We start from the raw sequence: 22,137 nt of genomic DNA on the forward strand, positions 1-22,137 counted from the left end.
GCTCCTGACTTGGGACAGGCGCAAAAATATGGCAGGGTTAAACATGTTTGTGAGATCTCAACCCTCCCCCTATACCTCTAACCAACGTAGAAAAGTAAACGCATAACAATACACACATTAAAATTCAGTTCAAGAGAAGTCCGAGTCTGATGTCAGAAGATGTAACCAAAGAAAATAAACAAAGTGACAATAATACATAAATAACAACAGACTACTAGCAGTTAGCTGACATGCCAGCTCCAGACTTTAATTAAACTGACTGAAAGATTATGATTTCATCATATGAACATCAGGCACAATTCTTCCCGTTAGGGGTTTAGTATCATACCATCATAACATATATGAGAAGAACATAACCCGTGTTATGCCAACAACTGTTTTTAGAATAAATGGGTTTAGTAATGATGCAAAGACCTTATCAGTGACTCAATATTAACGCAAAAATATGCAATCTTTAATGATCTGACAACAGTATCGTAATGATATCCCTTCTTAATAAGTCTATTCAAAGGTTTTGTAAGTTTTTGAGGTGAATACTGACACCTTTGTGCTTTATAAAGAATATTTCCATAAAAAATTGGATGTGAAATACCTGAACGTATTAGAAGTCTGCATGTTGAGCTATATTTACGAATGATGTCTTTATGCCGATGATAAAATTTAGTAAATGTTTTGACTAGTTTGTGATATCGAAAATCCTGGTGTAATAATTTTTCAGTAATACATAAATTTCTTTCGTTAAAATCTAAAACATTGTTACATACACATACATGTTATGTAGGGGTATTTGAGAAAAATACCAGTCTTGGGACAGAATTTCCCTCGCCTAGCGGCTCGGGAAATTTCACAGTCCCTTGACTGGTATTTTATGCAAATACCCCTCCATAACATGATATATCTGTTCAATATTCAATATCAATGCTTACGATACACCTCTATTCAAAGAGAAATTTCTAGGGATAAATCCCAGAATTCTAAAAAGGAGGGAAGTGCTTAGGGTAAAGTATTCTTGCCTAGGGAGTGAAGTAAACATTTTTTCAACTTTTTTGCTATAAAACCTAAAATAATAATAAAAAGGATGCAGGGTAAGGGAGTTTACGCCATCACAGCCCCTGGATCCACTACAGATGTCTGCATAAAATAGTTCAGAACCAACTTTTATTCTTTGATATAGTATGTAATTAAGATGGCATTTTCTTTAATTCTTATTTTTAGGATAACCTACCTGTACAGACCGAAGAGTATACTGTGCCTCATCAATAGAAATTATCCTAGAAAAGTATATAAAAAAAAAAGTTATTTTAGTAATTTAATCCTAGCATTGACCATGTGCATTTTTAGAATGAACGCTTCCAGGCTTCAGACAAAATGTACTTCGGTCAATGTTTTTACACATTTTGGTTGGGTTGTTGTCTCTTGGCGCATTCACTGTTTCCATTCTTATTCAATAATATAATCATGATCAATGATTGTAGTACCGAAATATTATAGATATATATATGCATTTTTAAATTATTTTTTTTAAAGTACAGTTATTGAGCAATTTTCATTTTTTTTATCAGATTTATGTAAAAACATGTTGTGAATGTCGTAGGTCGAAAGGTTAACCAGTCAATATGTCTGCAGATAGACTTGTTTACAAATCCACAAGTTGAACATGCAACTTTTGCTTCTCTAAAATTGATCGATATCTTTTACTAATAGAGTAATCATACTTCGATTCCTGACAGCAAAAATTTATATCAACATAGAGGTGGTATGATTGCGAGAACACACATATTGATCTAAGACCAAATGTAGTTGTAGTTGATGTAAGCAATTATACCAATCAGACTTTGGTAAATTGTCCTCCTTTCTGAGCTTTCTATTCTTATTGGTTATCTTTCAGACTAGGTGTCTCTAATAATGGTAACTGTATCTGAACTTTAAAAAAAGACATAGTTCCAATGAACATATTTTGCCTACCAAGGAGCATCCCACTCTTTTAAAAATCTATCATCACCCACATTTTCATACTAGTCCAAAACAATGCTGATTTAAACCAAGTATGCAATAAGTTTCATAAAATAATTTCAAGAATTCTTCCTTTGAGAGTGCTAACAAGGTCATTTTTCATTATTTTTAAAGTGGCATAACTCATTATTTAAAAAGTCAATCGACACCAATTAAAAAATTTGTCCATATATTGCTGATATTGAACTCTAACATACATTTCAGAAAATCTGACAAAAATAGGTCCTGTGAAACGCAAACAGGTCTATTTTCCAAAAAAAAAAAATGATTTCCAAGGGACATAACCCTTTTTTTTGTTGAGTTTATTGGAGAATTTGTCAGAGATATTTTAACCTATAGATGGTATAAATTTTCTATGCCCCCCCCCCCCCCCTCCCCTGGTTCAGGGAACAGTAATCATTTTATAATGCTGTCAGCAAGCAAGGTTACCAGTTATTTTGGTTTTATCTACAAACCCAAGTTTATTGCTGTAAAAAGGTCTTTCTTACCTGTCTACTTTGATTGTATCTGTTACTTTTTCCAAGTCATTTGTAAATCTCTTTAACTGGATGATTAATGTTGACGGTGTCTGGATGACTCTAGTGATACGCTCGAATGGTGTTTTTATTTTGCAATGCCTGCAAATTCTAATAATCAAACAATAAAAAAATGAACAAACAGCACAAAAGCATGCAATGTCAGTACATAAATTAAAAAGTAATAAAATTAAGATGTAATAAGTTTACCTTATTTGATTTTTTATAAACTATGTAACAGAGCCGTAATAAAACATATTAGCGAAAACTTACACCACTAGAACCAAATTTGGATCATTAATTAATATAAAGGAAACTATTTGTCTTCATGAAAATTAAAAGCAAAATCATATCAAAATTAGATCAAACTATGTGATATAACTATAATGTTAAGAGATTCCGCTTTGATCATTTGTTCATTTAAAAAAAAAGGGAAAAAAACCTAAGAATAAGAGTAAATGCGTAACTAAGGCATAATGTTTATAATTTATTCTCCGCCAGATGGAAGTTTTCTTTAAAAACAAGAATCGTAATTGACGCTCGACATGCTCGAATCAAACTATTTACTAAGCCAAATAAAATACAAAATTGCAGCAATGTCTACTTTGAAAAACCACATAATTTTATTACTGCATTAAAAGAATATGAGGTGGACAACATAATTGTATAGTGAAGAATCTGAGAAAGTTTCATTAAAAAATACAATAGGTGGTTTATGGAGGAGTTGTGGTTACAAAACTGGTACCTCAAAGAAGGCAATGGAAAAGCCTGTGTTTTTCTTACGGGGGGGGGGGGGGGGGGGGGGGGGGGGGGCAAAATATTTAAAACCCCTGCTAATCTTAAAAAATAGTCCAGCAAATATGATAACGTTTAATATATGTATTGAAAAATTGAGTTCAGATGTACATATTTCATCTGTCAAAGCATTTGAAGTCCAAAGACTTTACTCTTTTAGAAAAGTCAATCAGCACCAATTTTTGAAGTTGTCTGATATATTACTGAATTTGAGCAATAGTATAAGTTTTTATAAAATTCTGGCAAGACTTGTTTCTGCAAGAGCAGTAACAAGGCCATTTTCAGTAAAACTAATAAGGGGTATAGCTGGGTACATGTGTCACTATCTGGAGAGGCTAGCAAAGAACATAACAAGGTGGAGAAATATCATTAGTCGTCACCAAGGGGCAACAGGACTAAGCAAGTCAACTTCGACAAAATATTATGAGCCTTGTGTACATTGACATGTCACTCTGTGTGTATGTAAATGACCCCTTCTGCAGATATAGTTTAGAGAAGGGGATATTAAATGACAAGTAGAAACATTAAGTATTAATTTGTCCAAACAGTACACTTATCAAATGTTACATAGTGATTTATTTTCTGCATTGTATCCCTACCCATAGAAGACCAGGATTAAGGCCATGTTTTGTAAGAATAATATGATTAATAATTTGATAAAGTTCATAACATTATTATAATTAGTAGTTTAAGAGGAGTTGCAGATATAAAAGTACTTATTGTAGTGGATGGACCAACAAAGCGATTCCGCCTACACTATATTCCTCTGCTATAAAACAGACATGGGGTATGAAAATGATATATATGTTAAAACCTCAAGGAGTCCTGAACCAAAAACGGTTTCACCATGTTAACCAATATGTCAAAATCACATAATCCTATTTGCACTAACTTAGCTTAACTGAATAAAAATAATCACAAACTTACAGCATATTTTCATCTGTCAATGTTTCAGTTTTAAGATATTCATTTACCATTTTCTGAACAGAAGGTTTCAATTCTTGATGAACTAGTTCAACTGACAAGATCAAAGTTTTTTCCTCTCTTCCAACAAATTCCTGCAAAAATAATTCTGTATAAATGGGGAGGCGTTTTGTTAACAAATTAAAATACATGTTTGTTCCTTCAAGTTACTAATTATAACGTACATCAAGACTACTCAGTGGTTCAGGAGAATAATTGGAGGTGGGAGTGGTATACGTTTAATAGGATGAATTTGTTTTTTACTTTTTGGTAAAATAAAGATGTAAACATCTTTTCTTAAAAAAATGCAATATAGGATTAAACACATTTTTTCTAGAGGTTATTGATGTGTAAACCGGGGCGATTAACTCACAAACTGAATAAAAGTCCGAAGGACTTTTATGTTGAGTTTGTGAGTAAGAGCCCCGGTTTACACATCAATAACCTCTAGAAAAAATGTGTTTAATCCTTATAATTCTTCAGCCAAACATTTGTGATATTTAATAAACATTTGTTTTGTTGATGGCTACTATATATATTTACCATCAAAAACACAATGGCAAGTCGTAACTAAGAAGTACGCCGCCATCTTGACTTTCTAAAAACTATAAATGTCCGATAAATACAACGGAATCTTAAATGAAATAGCACCTACCTCAAAAACTTCATTTTAATTAAATGTTATCCGAATTTGAAGCGTACACGTAACAAAATAATCTTTCCCTTGCAAATTTCCAATCGAATGACGTCGTGTTTTGCCATGACGTAAATTCGCCAAATCCTTCATGAAATTTCGCGGAATTTTATTAAATTTTATTTTTATACATTTTCGAAGCTTTAGTGCTTTCTATATATTTCTTTTTTTGTTATATATGCACTAGAATAGTAACAACTGTTATGTAATTGTTTTTAAATCTCAATTTGCTGAAAATCCCGGGATCACTGCAAGCTTGTGTATTGCGCATTAATAGATTACAAAAGTAGTTTCGGAAACATGGTTTATCGAAGTGTAAACTTTGAGAAAAATTCTAATTGACCAATCCAATTCAAGTATTTATAGATATGCAAATCATATAAGAATTATTACAATATAAACATAAGTTGAATTGGTGTGATTTCCAATGACAAAAAATGAATGAGACATCTTTTCACCCAAGACCTACATGTAAAGGTAGTAAATGTATATAATTATCATAGGTCACAGTACAGCCTTCACGATAAAGCCTTCGCCCTGACATCATAAAGAAACTATATGTATAAAAGGCCTTACAATTATCATTGTAAAATGAGTAAGTCAGGACAAACAAACAGCAAAAATAATATGACAAGAGTGCACACCCTGAAATGTTTCACCTTCTTTACTAATCATTGATTTTATGTTGATAGTCCTAAATATAAAGCTTTATTACAACTGTCACATAAACTTAACATTAACCAAGAAAACTAAACATTGATCAATGAACAATGAAAATGAGGTCATAGTCAGATGAACCATGCCATGCAGACATATACAGCTAACAATTCTTCCATACAACAAATATAGTTGACCTATTGCTGATTAATTAAGAAAAACAGACCAAAATACAAATATGTAACACTTATCAATGAACCATGAAAATGAGGTCAAGGTCAAATAAAACCTGCACTAGTTGACCTATTGCATATAGTATTAGAAACTAGAGGCTCTAAAGAGCCTGTGTTGCTCACCTTGGTCTATGTAATTGTAAATATTAAACAAAGGAAGCAGATGGATTCATGACAAAATTATATTTTTGTGATGGTGATGTGTTTGTACATCTTACTTAATTAACTTAACATTCTTGCTGCTTACAATTATCTCTACCTATAATGAACTTGGCCCAGTAGTTACAGTGGAAAATGTTAATAAAAATTTACAAATTTTAGGAAATTTTTTAAAAAATTGACAATAAAGGGCAATAACTCCTAAAGGGGTCAACTGACCATTTTGGTTACTTGACTTATTTGTAAATCTTACTTTGCTGAACATTATTGCTGTTTACAGTTTATCTCTATCTATAATAATATTCAAGATAATAACCAAAAACAGCAAAATTTCCTTAAAATTACAGATTCAGGGGCAGCAACCTAACAATGGTTATCTGATTCATCTGAAAATTTCAGGGCAGATAGACCTTGACCTGATAAACAATGTTATCCCATGTCAGATTTCCTCTAAATGCTTTGGTTTGAGATACATGTTTCAGCCAAAACCTACATTTTACCCCTATGTTCTATTTTAAGCAATGGTGGCCATCTTGGTTGGTTGGCCAGGTCATCAGGCACATTTTTTTTATACTAAATACCCTAATGATTGTGGCCAAGTTTGTATCAATTTGGCCCAGTAGTCTAAGGAAAAGATTTTTGTAAAAGTTAACACCTGATGATAGATGACAGAAGATGAAAGACGAGGGACACCAAGTGATGATAAAAGCTCACTCAGCCCTTTTGCCCCAGGTGAGCTAAAAACAGGATCCTTGATTATTTATATTTTTTCTATGTATTTTGTCACATATACATTTGCTCTATATCCCTTTTTCTCCCATTAACTCAATAGACTTAATATATTGATAAAATCTGGAAACAATGTACCTGTATACATCTTCAGAAGACAGTTTTAAAATTTTGCTTTATATATACAAGATATTAAATGTATTATGGACATTTACTGACCAATCTTTTATAGAATAGCAACCGTTTGAGGAACCACCATTTATATTTTCGAAAAATGCTTCACGTAAATGCTTTGCTGCGAGTTTCATGAATTTAGGATTAAGAAAAGCTATCTAAGCATTTTTTACATTCCTTTTATGATTTTTTCTTGTGCATAAACTTATTCTTACCGATAAAAGGAAACTGAAGTTATGAATCATAAACCATTTTTCAAACATATTTATACTTTAATTAACAATGATATTGACCGTTGGCCTATTTACAATCAAATGACATGTCATATATCTTGACCTTGAAAGTGATTACTTTGTACCAAAATTGTTATCTGGAATCATTAAAATAAAAAGACCTTTGCTATGGATTGAAAAGCGTCATATAGACATTTGAATCAGGGGAAAATAGTCATACAGAGTTCGCAAAAACTTCGTTTGACCCGTCGGACATTGGACCGACAGAGCAAAATTATTTGTCAGTCCTACAAAATTTTTGCCAGTCCTAAAAATCTGTCAATTTGATCCTAATATAAAATAATAACATATTTTATCCAAAAATATCTTTATTGTTATTTTTAGTTTTATTTTTCACAGCCACGGACAAATTAAAAATGAAGGACACGTTCTGTTCTTCTGATTGTTCTTATAGTCATCTTAACTATCAATTTCATCAACTGAATCATTTTCTCAGTATTTGTTATCTCCATCTAAGATTTCAATCGCCGATTGTTTGCCAAGAACAAATTTAGCAGGCCACGTGTAGATCGGCAGCTTGTCTATAATAACAGGAATCCAGTACCTGAAATAACCTGCAGGTACATCTGAAGACCGATGTAAACACGTATTGGAATTAGTTGCGATACAACTAATTACCGATAAAAAGGGAACTACAACGGCCGTTTTTACATCGGTCATCAGGACCGGCACTAGGTTTCAAAATACTGGTCTGAGCCTCATTTTGGCGGTCAGGACCGACCATTTTCGCGAACTCTGGTCATAAAGAAATTAAATAAATCATAAAATGGACATGTTTGTAGGATTGGACAGTCTATAGAAAAATAGCATACTAAATGAAGTATAGGAATCATTTACACTTACACGGTTGCATCTCAAACAGTGATGGTCATATCTAAGAACACATGGAACAAATTCTTTAAGTGTCTCGAGGAAATAGGCCAGAAAAATCGATGGATCGTGTTGTCTTCCATTTGCCAGATCTTTCAGTTCCACATTCAAGGTAAATGATTTCTGAAAACAAACAAAAAACAAAAAAATATGTTACTTGAAAATCGATAATTTATTCTTTTGTAAATATTTATATTATTTTGAAGCATACAAAGACTGCTGATATACATGTAGTTGATGTAGGAAGTGTTCTGTTGACTTATATTTATCTTTACAAATCAATAAATAATCCACTATATGCAAATCTTAAGGTTCATCATAACCTTTTGGCTAAAATGGCCGTATTTACACTCAAAATTTTACTCCGAGTACAGACTAACCTATACACCTGCAACAGTTTTGAGGGATGGCAGGAACTAGATATATAAATTTTAAATGCATTTTATGTTTCAGAAAATTATAACTTTTCTAGATTTTTCTATCCATTTTTTTTCGTTCCTGCAGAAGGTGCAAAAATTAACTAAGTAGTGAAAACGATTGAGAAGCTCCCCTCATATAATCAATGTTGTGAGTAGTATTGATTTAAATGGACAATAGATGGACAATAGTCACCTGTAAACAATAGGTGTTTTAACAGGTTTAAACTGTGTAGCTGAGTGGACCGTATCAAATGAAACTCGGGTGTTTGTTTATTTTGCTATCTTTTGCAGACTGGAAAAAAATGCACATCAAAATGCAGGTAAGTTTTTAATTTTCTGAAACGTAGACTTCATATAACTTTTATATATCTAGTTCCTGCCATGCCTTAAAACTTTCCTGGATGTACCAGTTTGTCTGTACTCATAGTAATTTTTGAGGTGTAAACACGGCCATATTTTTCAATTCCTTATGATGAACCGTAAAGGGTACAGCACCACCAAAAGAGTAGTAAAATCGTGAACAAATATAAATTTAATTGTGTAACAAATATCTTTCATCAGTAATTACAAATCCTTGGTACATTGTAATATGTAGATTTAATTTTGTTACATCTTACTGTTGTGTGCATTCTATGTTAATCTATAGTAGTAAGTACATATTTGAACATTGTTGAAGCATCTGGTGTGATTTTATATAAAATGATCTATGATTTTGTAGATAACATACAATATAACCTCATCTTCTGTTTTGCAATAGTCCATGAAAGGGGTCTCATTGGGGGTTTCTGATCCCAGATACTGCTTACTGTTTTGTCAGGTTTCCCGTATCCTGCTTTAAATACACTACGAAATGTATGAACAGAACGTTTTTACAAGCAATTCTCATTTTTTTATTTAATTTCCTGTGTCCCACTAGACTTCATTTCCTGTTTTCACAACACAATCATTTGACTTTCAGGTGTCACGCTTAGACCCCAATGAGAGCAGAGACCCACATGAAAAGGATGTTATGAATTAAGGAAAATAAATTACCATTACATACCATGATTACAGAAATTAGAAAACCTTTTAAATTGATGAAATAAATATAACACAAACATTTATCATGTTTATATGGAATCTAAGAAACAATTGTATATGGATTCATTTAAGGGGATAGACCTGATATATGGGAGACAACTTTTACACATGTATTGAAAATCATTTGTGCTGCTGCATTTTATTAAAAACATAGCAGTTAATTAAACAGTGATCAAGCATTATGTTGTTTACATTTGACAGGGAAAATATTAAGCAAACAGATCCAGTTAACTGTACATGTTTTACACAACAAAGCATTAATTCCATTAAAGATATATATATATATAATGACTATTAAACAGATAAAGACTCGTTTACTCAGTGATCGGGAAGGACGTGCGCCCTGCGCCTATCGACGAGAAATGGCGCATAGAGTGACAAATATAAGCGCCCATGTGGCGCACGATTTTTTCACTTCATTTCGAAACGTTTAAAAATCGTCCTATGGATTTCCGATCGTGTTCCGTGCCGCCATGTGTGTGTACACAACTGTGTAATATTCTTCCAATGATAGGAGCACTTATATATTTTTGGGACGTCTCGGGTGTTTTCCTATGGTAATAATAGAACCATGCGTTTAACTGATTACCCAAAAAAACGTAGTTAACCATCGTTCATGATATAATTTTTTATAAACAACTTTAAATTTGTAAAATTTGGCTAGTACAGACGACATTTTTTCTCATATCATATAATCTTTTAAGTTAGCTTAGTTTACTATTATTTCGATTGAAAAATCTCAAAGCCTTTTTATGAATATAGTTTATGTCTCCATAAAAGGCCCTAAACTGTCCTTGTCATGTTTTGGTCTTTGGCTCGTTTTGACACTTTGAAATCATGACTTCACCGAATTGTTGTTTTGTTCTTTCAATTAATTAATACTCTCTACTGTTATTCTTGTCATCGTGATGAAGTTATAATAATACAAGAAGTGCAGAGGAAATGCCAGAAACGTCCTCTAATACGGAACGTCTGGAATAAGTATGGTATTGACGAAGACCCAAATTAAATGTAAAATAAAAAATGAACATGAACAAGACCAAGACAACAGTACCAGTTTTAAAATTGTAAATAAAGGTTATCTTAAATATTGTCTGGTTAGGAAGAAGTATTGTATATTCATTGAAATTGAAATTAATAAAATCACAGGAACACTATCCATGATATTAGTAAGAATCATAAAGGTAAGTAACACCACCTCTTTGCTGATATACTTTTTTAGTTTTGTTTTACTTAAGTCAATTCAAATGGCCCACTCATTGGACAACATGGCCCATTATTTTTTTAAATGGCTCATTGAATTTATTTTCGGGGGGCCCTGGGCCCATTGAGAAAAAATCCTTCCAGATCACTGGTTTACTAAAGTTTGTGGAATCATTTAGAAAGAAATTTGTGAAATTCAATTTGAACAAATGGATTGAAAAATAAAGTTAATGGTTTTTAAGTGCTGAGTCATTGATACAGAGTTTGTACTAACTGATTGTGTTTGGGTTTTTTAAATATGAAAGGCACTATTCCCATGATTCTTGAAGATATCATCTGAACAACTGGAAAATTGATTTATACTGATGTACTGTCAGTTAAACTTAGTGTATGCTATAAAAAAACAAATATTGACTTGTAAAAATTCAAGTGTGACTGCGCAAAATTGAAATGAACACTTTATTTCAATATTATTACTTTTTACAAGTTACAATTTCTGCTCCCTGTAATTACAAAACGCATAAGTAATAAACAATAATTATATGTTCATTCAGGGGAATAAATGTAGGTGTGTATGCAATGGTTTATTACAGACCCACGTGCGAAATCACGAAAATATATTTTCAGAATCCCGCCAAATATGAATTTGCCCGCGTCAAAATAGACACACAAAAACTAAATTTATAGCCACGACAGCGTTCACATCTGATACCAATGTTGTGTTTCTGTTATGGGCGTTTATACTCATGGCTACAAACCTTTAACTATCTGTTATAGTCACTGAATAGTCACTGAATCAGTCACTTGACTTCGTAGCACGTCTTGTTGGGTTATCTCTAGCATCGAAGTGGGGTTTCCGGTCTTGCGCATTGGGAAGTTATTGTTCCTCCTAATCGGAGCACCTTGGTATGAGGGTTTGGATGGGGTTAAATGATTAAAGAATAATGCCCTTAAAAAATGAAGATTAGAGAATAATGAGCCAAAAAATAGAAGATTAGAGAATAAAAGGGTTAATTTTTGGAAGATTAGAGAAAAAAGGGGTTAATTTTTTTAAAGATTAGAGAAAAATGGGGTGAAAATTAAATGTTTACAGAATAACAGACCCCCCCATCCATACCCTCTGGTATTGGACTTTACCACAATCCCAGTACAAGCTTATGCTAATAAATAATCTACACAGTACTTAGTTGGATAGTGACAGACTGTCAATCAAAACAATAAATTCTGAAGGCTTCTTGCTATTGACTATTGATGGCAGGGACATTTTGTTGCCTGGGAGAGAAACCAATATATAGTTGTGTTTAAAAATATGTTATCTCACCCAAAGGATACTCGTCCCATACTGAATATTACTGTTTTTATCTTATAAAATTCATTACAATTATTATTGGGACAGAACACCGTCGATTATAACACATTAAAAGAATGCAAAGACAGTCAGGTGGACTTTACTGTTGTCTATGAACTCTATTTTTTTCGTTCTGAGAATGCCAGTGTATCAATAATTAAAAACTTCTTTTTTTACATTTAGGCTATTTGTATTACCACGATGTTTCAGATTTACTTAGAAATATATTTCTTCTGTGCATTTTAATAGTCTATTTCGAATGACAACATGTGCCAGAACACAAAATGATTTTTGCCTACTGGTGTTTTCGGCCGATTTTAAGAGTACACCAACATTGGTCATATTGAATATACCCTAAACATAAAATGAAAGATCACGACCATTTAATTTCATTAACACTTCAGTGGCAGATGATGAATGGATCCCTTCATTTTCAAGGATGTAAATAAAAGAAAAAATTAACGAGAGGAACATTTTAGTGTTACCAAGTCCTACCCCCTTAAGTGTCATAATGTTATACATTACCAGTATATCAGTGATAGAATAAACTGTAGGCTGTGTAGTTTTAGTATTCAGCAATGCTATCTTCTTCAAAACCACATTTCTTAGAACATCCTTGCTATCATCTACAATATAATCTAGTGGTGTCAGCATTTAATATGATTTTAAATGTGCATTTATTGTTGGAAATACGCATTATTATATAGATATATGTCTAAAGATGTAGTGTGAGTGACAATGAGACAACTCTCCATTCAAATAACAATTTTAAAAAAATAAACCATTTTAGGCCAATGTACGGCCTTCAACACGGAGCCTTGGCTCATACCGAACAACAAGCTATAAACTTCGGAGACCCAAAATTCCTAGTGTAAAGTCATTCAAACGGGAAAACCAACGGTCTAATCTATATAAAAATTATGAACATAAATGATAGTATGTCTTTGTCTTATTGATTTTACCACAACTTCAGAGTTCATTACCCCGATCTTCGAACCGATATAAATACATATAAAAATTGAGAATGTCTTCGTTTAACTGTACCAATCTATCACGTTTCCATATCAAATTATCCAGAAAAACACACCCATATGACAAAGCATTAAAATAATTTAGGTTCTCTTAGAAAGTCAGAAGCTGACGATTATAAAACATGTAAAACGAAATTAGCATTTTTTTTTTAAATAGGGTGCATTTGGTATTTAAAAAAAATACGAAATGAAGACAAACTGGTGCATAAACGAATTGAAAAAAAAATTATTTTCATAATACTTTTATATACTCCACAGTTTGATAAAGCATATTCATATAAAGTAAGCCGGTCCGAGTCATTACTGATATAAATATTAACCTATGACATAAGTTTCATAACATTCTTGCAAGAATTGGACACGTAAGAGCGCCGACGAGGCCATTTTCCAAATACTTAATATTTCCAAGGGTAACTCTTTATTTAAAAGTCGAGCGACGCCGATTTTATAAATTGTTCCCGTAAGAGGTCTAACAGTTGGTTGTACGTTCCACGCAAAACCTGGTACGGGGGACCAACAAAATTACTAGTAGTATATAATCAAATATAAACGGGGAACATATTCTATGGCAGATGTTTCTCGAGTTGATAAATATACTTGTAATTTAAATTTGTCATCATCCTTTTTGAGATTAAAGCCAAACAATAATTATTCTATCGATTATTCTATTTTTTCAACAGCAGGCCAGTTCTAATTTGTCCATTACGTTTTCAAATCCCTTGATTCAATTATCTAGCTAAGTTTGGCAGTAACGCGCTTAATGTCATAAGGTGTCAATTCATGGTTTTAGTCATGCCAACGTTTTGTAGATCTTTCTTTGCTCTTTGCTGAACACTTTTAGTTGTTTAAAGTTTCTCATGCTTTCTATGGTAATACATATCAATTTTCAAACAATATTACTAATTCTGTACAATTTCAGTGTTTTTGGGAGTGGACAAACAAATTCAAGTTATTTTATCAAGGATCTTATAACATCTATCATATGTATACATGTTCTTACCATAACTACATGAGGAAATCTTGGTACACATCTTGAGAGCTTGTAGAGAAGAATTTAGCCAGCAGTTGTTCTTTACATTCTTTAAACCATTATTTCTTTTGCACACTTGTTTTGCCTTTTTTGGTTCCGGTGCCTTACTTGGACTTATGTAGTAAGACCGGATATTACTTTCTTCTCGTTTTTTCCATATTTCTTCCTGCAGTTCAATATTATGTCCAACTGCCTTCTTCGTAGTTTTAATCTTACCGCTGCCAACGGTTTTGGAAAATCCCTTGATTCGACCTTTCAGCACCTGATAAATTCTTCTTATAAAATTCCCAGGAGCAAGACGTTTTTTGCCTTGTAAAGTGTCTTTCTTCATTATTTTGAACCAGTTTTCGACATGGCAATTTGAGTCCCTTGTTATCCCTTCTGTTATACTGACGACAACTCCACTCCATAAAGGAAATATTGGCATGTATGTCTCTATGTAAAGTAGAGCTGGAGGTAGATAATACGGATTTGGCTGCTCATTTGTTTCGTCTAGTTCAATTTCGCCTTCCTGCTTGAAAAAATAGTCACTAAAAGGTGATGACTTTCTTATGGTTGATAATGAAACCAGTTGGTCATCTTCGTCAAAGTCTATGACAAAATCTCCCCCTTCTCCTTCTGTATCCTTTTCAACTTGACTTTCAATTGAACTCTCAATATTTAGATTCAGATACGAAATTCCTCCTTCTACTTTTTTTGTCAGTGTAGGACTTGTCAGGACATTCTTGATATGCTTAAATGTTAATTTTGCCTTTTCCAATTTTGTTGCGTTTTGCAGCAAAGCAAAACAGTAAAGAATAAATTTGCCCAGCTGCTTGTCCTTCGTTAAATCAGACATTTTATCTCGAATTTTTTTTATAATATGGCTGCAGCATAAATGTATTATACATGTGTCTCTCCTTTCTTCGTTTGTGTTTTCTCGTCTTAATAAACCCCACATTGAATTTAAGTACTGCTTGATATTTTGGCCACAAAATGCAGCAAGCGAGGCATTAATTATTGGCCACGAAAAATCGCTTTCCACACGATCTGGAACAATAGGCCTACCAAATACAATAGAAGTGGCATGCCTTAGCTTCAAGGCAAATGACGCTATGGATACAGATGTATGGTCATTTGTCACCATTTCTGCTACAGGCATTGACGGCTCTCCTTTAACGGGGCTTTTAACACAAGCTGCATAATAGAATGGTTTTTTTGTTTGGTTCTGGATTTTTCTAACAACTTTCCCAGTAGCATCTAAATATATTACCAAAGTTCCATTTTTTTTTTAATCTTTTCATCAATCGTATTTGTTCTTCTGTGTAGCAAATAATGCTAAACGGATCTGCTCCAACAGATTGAATATACCCTTTTATTTTTTTGCTTGTCTCGTCAAGATCAGACATTGCATTTTTTGTAAGCAAGACGTCGGCTATATCTTCTTTAGCAAATTTTTCCTTTTGTCGTATTTCATACAGCACTTCTTGAAGGACTTTTTTAGTTAGGCATTCTGTAAAATTTCCATGTTCAATAGCTTCATTTGGCATATCTGCCATAAGAGTATAGTGCACATTACTGGCACCTTCTGTTTCTAACCGTTTTCCTATTTCAGTTCTTTGTTTTCCAGTTAACTTTCTTTTTTTTACCACTTGTTCTTTATGAACACAGTTTCCGTGGGTTTGGACTTTTATCTTGATAAATTCCTTGCTGTCTTTAGGTTTTTTTCTTATGGTAAATTCATACATTGTGCCTTTTGCATGCCCACAATACGCCTTTCCCTTAAAATATGGTGTTGTTTTCTTTCTTGATCCCATTTTTTTCACCCGGTTATATTTAAAAGCTAAAACACAAGATGAGTTAATCTTATAAAACTCTTTGCTCAAAACATCGGTCCACTTTCCAGAGAGGGCATACTGTTTTTCTTTAGGCTTTATTGTCTCCCATGTTTGCTTGCTAATTTTTATAGAAAATTTCGAAGGGCATTCTATTTCACAATGTTCTTCGCTGGAATCTGACGGATCATTGTTATCTGAAAAAGCTGGTATGTGATCATCTTTCCTGTACTTAGCTTCTGTGTTCCTATCTTTCTCTTGTGTTGTTTGTTCTGAAAAGTCTTCGTTAATGTCCTGTAAACCATAGACTGCAGGAATATATTCTTCAGAATCACTGTTTAGTGGCAGCACTGGTCCCCCTCTTTCAAACTCATCATCCTCATGATAAACCTTCTTCTGAATTCTTTCTCCTAAATCATCTGGCCTGTTTATCGGTCTTTTTGGTTTGGTCAAATTCATGTCAAGTGAATCATTGTCATGTTCAGTATTACTGGGGGCATTATTTCTATCTTTCTCTTGTGTTGTTTGTTCTGAAAAGTCTTCGTTAATGTCCTGTAAAACATAGACTGCAGGACTATATTCTTCAGAATCACTGTTTAGTGGCTGTACTGGTCCACCTTTTTTAAACTCATCATCCTCGTGATAAACCTTCTTCTGAATTCTTTCTCCTAAATCATCTGGCTTGTTTATCGGTCTTTTTGGTTTTGTCAGTTTTATGTCGAGTGAATCATTTTCATGTTCAATGTTCCTGGGGGAATTGTGTGTGGTCTCATGCAGTGTGTTATACTTAAAAAAACTTTTATCTTCCTCATCACTTGAGTCTTGAAGTGATTTGTACATGTTTAGTGGCAGTACTGGTCCACCTCTTTCAAACTCATCATCCTCATTACTATATTCTTCAGAATCACTGTTTAGTGGCAGCACTGATCCCCCTCTTTTAAACTCATCATCCTCATGATAAACCTTCTTCTGAATTCTTTCTCCTAAATCATTTGGCTTGTTTATCGGTCGTTTTGATTTTGTCAAATTCATGTCGGGTGAATCATTGGCATGTTCAGTATTACTGGGGGCATTATTTCTATCTTTCTCTCGTGGTGTTTGTTCTGAAAAGTCTTTGTTAATGTCCTGTAAAACATAGACTGCAGGACTATATTCTTCAGAATCACTGTTTAGTGGCAGCACTGGTCCCCCTCTTTCAAACTCATCATCCTCATGATAAACCTTCTTCTGAATTCTTTCTCCTAAATCATCTGGCTTGTTTATCGGTCTTTTTGGTTTTGTCAGTTTTATGTCGAGTGAATCATTCTCATGTTCACTGTTCCTGGGGGAATTGTGTGTGGTCTCATGCAGTGTGTTATACTTAAAAAAACTTTTATCTTCCTCGTCACTTGAGTCTTGAAGTGATTTGTACATGTTGTGTTGTAAATTATATACATTGTCTTCGTTTATAGTTTCGTCTTCTGTTTTAGTGTTTTCTGCTTCCTCAATTACTTGCTCAGGAAGCAATATGTTCCCCAATTCTGCGCCGAACATATTTTTCATTATATATTCGACTTCCAACTCAACATTAACTGTAGGAGGAAGAGTTTTTTTCACTTTTTCCGGAATCTGAAACTCCTGAGAGGACAAATTCTTATTTCTTTTTCTTCGTCGTTTTTGTTTGTCGTCCATGTTTTAGAAATCAGTATGCACTATTTGGTTGTTATTTTTTTTTTTACCTAAAAATAAAAATTGAAATGAATGTTCGCTCGATTGACAAATAATCAGACAACCGATGTAACAAAATTGATATACAAATCCTCATTTTCACGGAGATGTAATTTACCGCACCCGCAAATTTATAAATGATCCTTGAAAACTTGTCTATCCTTAACTCGGTCGCACCTAACCGGATAGCACGAACGGACGACTAACGGATAAAAATAAAAGCTGTCCGTTGACAAAATTGTTATCCGTTGGGAGTCCGTTGATGTACTGACCGAATTAAACCGACGTGTAGCGGATGCAAAACGGACACAGACCGGATAAACAACGTACGAGAAACGGACACGTACCGGACAAAACGGACACGTACCGGACAGAACGGATGTCGAACGTACACCCAACGGACAAGTAAAGCATAAAACAGATACCTAACGGAAGCGTACCGGATAAAAGGGATGAAGTAGATATACGAAAAAACCAAAGGCGACAATAATAATACATGTAAATCGCATAAATATTAAAAATGTTTCTGTATAACTGGTTTTGGTGTGTTCTTCAAAATTCCGCCAAACGACAGTGTCTGGCTTGAATAAGAACTGCTTTATTATGAAGACGTGCCTATACTCTAAAATCGATTATGAATAATAAGAATTCATGAAGCTTAATCTGACATACCAATAATTTGCATTCCTAACGCAAAATTTTCAATTGGCATTTATCCGTTTCAGATCCGTTCATCGTCCGTTTTATCCGTTATACGTCCGGCAGAAGTCCGTTTCTCATCCGTTCAACATCCGTTTTATCCGTTTAACGCCCGTTATACATCCGTTGGTGAATTTATCTTCCAGACCTCCAACAGATGTATAACGGACACGTAACGGATACAAAACAGAGACGAAACGGAGGAGTTCCGTACAAAACGGACGCCTAACGGACGTTCAACGGACATTTAATCCGTTGGACGTCCGTTCAAAGTTTTGAACATGCTCAAAAATTTTCACCGGACAGAACGGACGTCGACGGATAAAACGTACGCTTAAGGTGGTATGAGAGTCTAAAATAAAAATGATAGAATTTGTTCATACTTTGCCAAAACGTAGTATCTATTGATATATGTTGAAATATATTATAAAAATGATAGGTCACCGTGCATTTTCTCACACTACAGGACGCGACAAAATGACACATTTTGTAAGGATTATACAGGAAAAAACACCAATTTGTGGATAGAAACTAAACAAAATGATAGAATTGTTCAATACTTAAGGAAAAGATTACTTCCAGACAATGCTTTGAGAATTTCGAAAGAAAAGATAGGGTCACCGTGAGTTTTTTCCGACTAAAATACATAATAGGAAAATTCCATGAAGAATCCTTCAGAAAATGAACTATTTTAGAGTTACCTCCCCTTAAAATGGCAATTTAATTTTTTTTTTTAAAACAAAAAAAAATAATCAATTTTTGCAAAATTATCAATATTTATAAGTTATATTCTTATAAATTGGTTTTTTTAAATGAAAATTCATATTAAATTTCTGCATTCCTGCATCAAATTTTGCTAACTTGATAGAAAATATGGACCTTTGGTTCACTGTTTTTTACAATCCAAGATGGAGGAAGACACCCAAACCACCTTAACGGACATGCAACGGATATGGACGGACGTCTAACGGATAAGAACGGACGTCTAACGGACATGAACGGATTGAATAAAAGTTATCCGTTAGACGTCCGTTCGAGCTATCCGGTAAGGTGTGACCGAGGTTTTAAGAAATTCAACACTGTATTTACATCATTGAATATTGTTTTTATTGTTATCAATATTGAGTTTGTAATCAGTAAATTGAAAGCAAACTAAATAAAATTGTTATATATGTTCCAGACCATATGAGTATTTTGATCGTAGTACGCGTACGGTCTGAGCAGTATTTTTAATGAGCGTACTGGGCTGCAATTACTGAATTACTGACATGCTAAATACCGGAGATTTACAGATCAAATGAGCGTGATTGTTTTAAATAGTTAATATATTAATTTTATATTTCAATAACTATTGAACTTATTTTATTTATTTGATATATGAGTTATGTTGATCTATTCTATACATTTGTATCTAATAAACTTGACCAGCTTCTATATATATATATAGTCAGACCTTAGTCAGACCATACGCGTACGGTCCGACCGTATGCGTATTTTGAAAAAGTACGCATACGGTCCAAATATTCATACGGTCTGGAACATATGCATAATGCACAATCATGGAATTACATTATGCCGATACCTGTATCTTTGCATTACATAAGGTCATGTTTATGACGTCTTTACACTGAATGCATTGGATGTTAGATGTGCAATGATTGATAGTATTAAGTGCATTATTTTTTATTATTTGTTATTGGCTTTGAATTAGCTGTCAGCAACTGCGAGTACTATCAGATCTGTACTTATGGTCTTTTTGTTGTTGCGATGTATAAGTGCCCAGACACGGTCACTCTGTTTTTGTTTATATCTTTATCTTTTTGTATCCTTCTGATGAGTTAAGCCTTTTCCAACTGACTGTTATAGTTCGTTCTTATGTTGTACAGTTACTACTGTCCCAGGTTAGGGGAGGGTTTGGATTCTTCATCCTCGGCTCATCGTCCTGAGCACTATGTGTTTTATACCAAGGCTAAACTAATGAGCACTATGCTTATAATGTCTAGATCTCAACCTATAACCCAAACCATACGTAAAATTGAGAATGGAAATGGGGAATGTGTCAAAGAGACAACAACCCGACTAAATAAAAAAAAAACAACAGCAGAAGGTCACCAACAGGTCTTCAATGTAGCGAGAAATTCCCGCACCCGGAGGCGTACTTCAGCTGGCCCCTAAACAAATTTATACTAGTTGAGTGATAATGAACGCCATACTAATTTCCAAATTGTACACAAGAAACTAAAATTAAAATAATACAAGACTAACAAATGCCAGAGGCTCCTGACTTGGGACAGGCGCAAAAATGCGGCGGGGTTAAACATGTTTGTGAGATCTCAACCCTCCCCCTATACCTCTAACCAATGTAGAAAAGTAAACGCATAACAATGCGCACATTAAAATTCAGTTCAAGAGAAGTCCGAGTCTGATGTCAGAAGATGTAACCAAAGAAAATAAACAAAATGACAATAATACATAAATAACAACAGACTACTAGCAGTTAACTGACATGCCAGCTCCAGACTTCAATTAAACTGACTGAAAGATTATGATTTCATCATTTGAGTTTTGAAAAAAGTCAACAATATCACTGATATCATCTGAAGCGCTAGACATTATATCTCGAGCCTCAATTACAATATCTTGGGCGCCCAACATAATACCTGTAGCGTTCGACTTAATTATAAAAACAATCAAGTTACTAACTAAATATCGGAAGTGTTCGACTTGCTATCTCGGACACTAGCTTAAAAATGTCGATTACTTGACCTTGCGTGGCACGAGCAGTCGACGTTATATATTGAGCGATGTAGACATATCAAATCGTTTTTTCAACGCTGAATTCATTATTGTCTTTAAATTTTGCATTGTTTATTCTACTAAAGAACATGTTTTTATGATAAGAGAAAAGGTAGATTGATTGATATATCAATTCGAACACTCGAGATCAAATGTCAGTTCTCGACTCTCATCCTCATTTGGGCGTATGACATTTGCGCCGATTTTGAACATTTTCGTTCTTTCATTGCGCCGATTTCATTTTTTCATTTGCGCCGATTTTTTTTATTTGCTCCTAATTAGATTTACAGGTAAGTTAATACTTGTACATGTACTATACCAGTGGTAAAATTTGGTTCTAAATGTTTTTCATTTATGTTTTTAAGATAATTTTGATTCATATGTTTCTGCAACTTCATTGTAACATGATAGACATATTGCACACTGAAACTAGCCGCGGAGACAATTCTTTAATCATCAAGGGCCATACATATCGGAAGATAAGTGTCCTGAAATATAACAACATATCTTACTAATGTACTATAAAACTGTGTAAAGCCAGAGTCACCACGGATTTTATTGTCAAAACACAGATCGAGCATAAATATGTGGCAGATGTCCGAAAGACAGAGGGTGAAGAACTACGGTTACGTTCAGGGAAAATGTCTGGAGATGTATCTTGTAGGCCTTCTTCCACCTCCCCACTGTGAGCAGGGGACAACAGTTATATACATGTTATGATTGACAATTCATAAATTTGTACAAGTGGCTAATGGAAGAGGTCTATAATGTAAAATGAAAAACAACATGACTTGGATGGAGAGTTCTCTCATTGGCACTCATATCACATCTTCTTATATCTTTTAAAGAATTGAATGCTTCTTTTTGTAAATTTATTGGGGTGTAAAAGCGTTGACCGAAGTACATTTTGTATGA

General features: G+C 33.7%; 2 protein-coding genes across 2 annotated transcripts in view; both read right to left on the reverse strand.

Annotated features, from left to right (window-relative positions):
• The window catches only part of LOC139521865 (uncharacterized), a 35,557-nt gene extending 23,656 nt beyond the window's left edge, over positions 1 to 11,901 (reverse strand). Inside the window, exons 1-5 of the mRNA XM_071315526.1 lie at positions 11,556 to 11,901; positions 8,069 to 8,218; positions 4,251 to 4,381; positions 2,502 to 2,639; positions 1,226 to 1,271 (exon numbers count right to left, since the gene is read on the reverse strand). Coding sequence (XP_071171627.1) covers positions 1,226 to 1,271; positions 2,502 to 2,639; positions 4,251 to 4,300 — 234 coding nt within the window. The 5' untranslated portion in view covers positions 4,301 to 4,381; positions 8,069 to 8,218; positions 11,556 to 11,901. The remainder of the gene's footprint in view (positions 1 to 1,225; positions 1,272 to 2,501; positions 2,640 to 4,250; positions 4,382 to 8,068; positions 8,219 to 11,555) is intronic.
• Positions 11,902 to 15,423: 3,522 nt separating this feature from the next.
• Positions 15,424 to 17,691, reverse strand: LOC139521373 (reticulocyte-binding protein homolog 1-like). Its single transcript, XM_071314851.1, has one exon. The coding sequence runs from the start codon at positions 17,689 to 17,691 to the stop codon at positions 15,424 to 15,426; it is 2,268 nt and encodes a 755-aa protein (XP_071170952.1).
• Positions 17,692 to 22,137: the final 4,446 nt, after the last annotated feature.

This window comes from Mytilus edulis, chromosome 4 (assembly GCF_963676685.1).
Source record: "Mytilus edulis chromosome 4, xbMytEdul2.2, whole genome shotgun sequence".
Lineage (NCBI taxonomy): Eukaryota > Metazoa > Mollusca > Bivalvia > Mytilida > Mytilidae > Mytilus > Mytilus edulis.

Excerpts from the sequence above, each read along its gene's own strand:
- LOC139521373 (XM_071314851.1), bottom strand. The coding sequence starts at position 17,691 with ATGGACGACAAACAAAAACGACGAAGAAAAAGAAATAAGAATTTGTCC.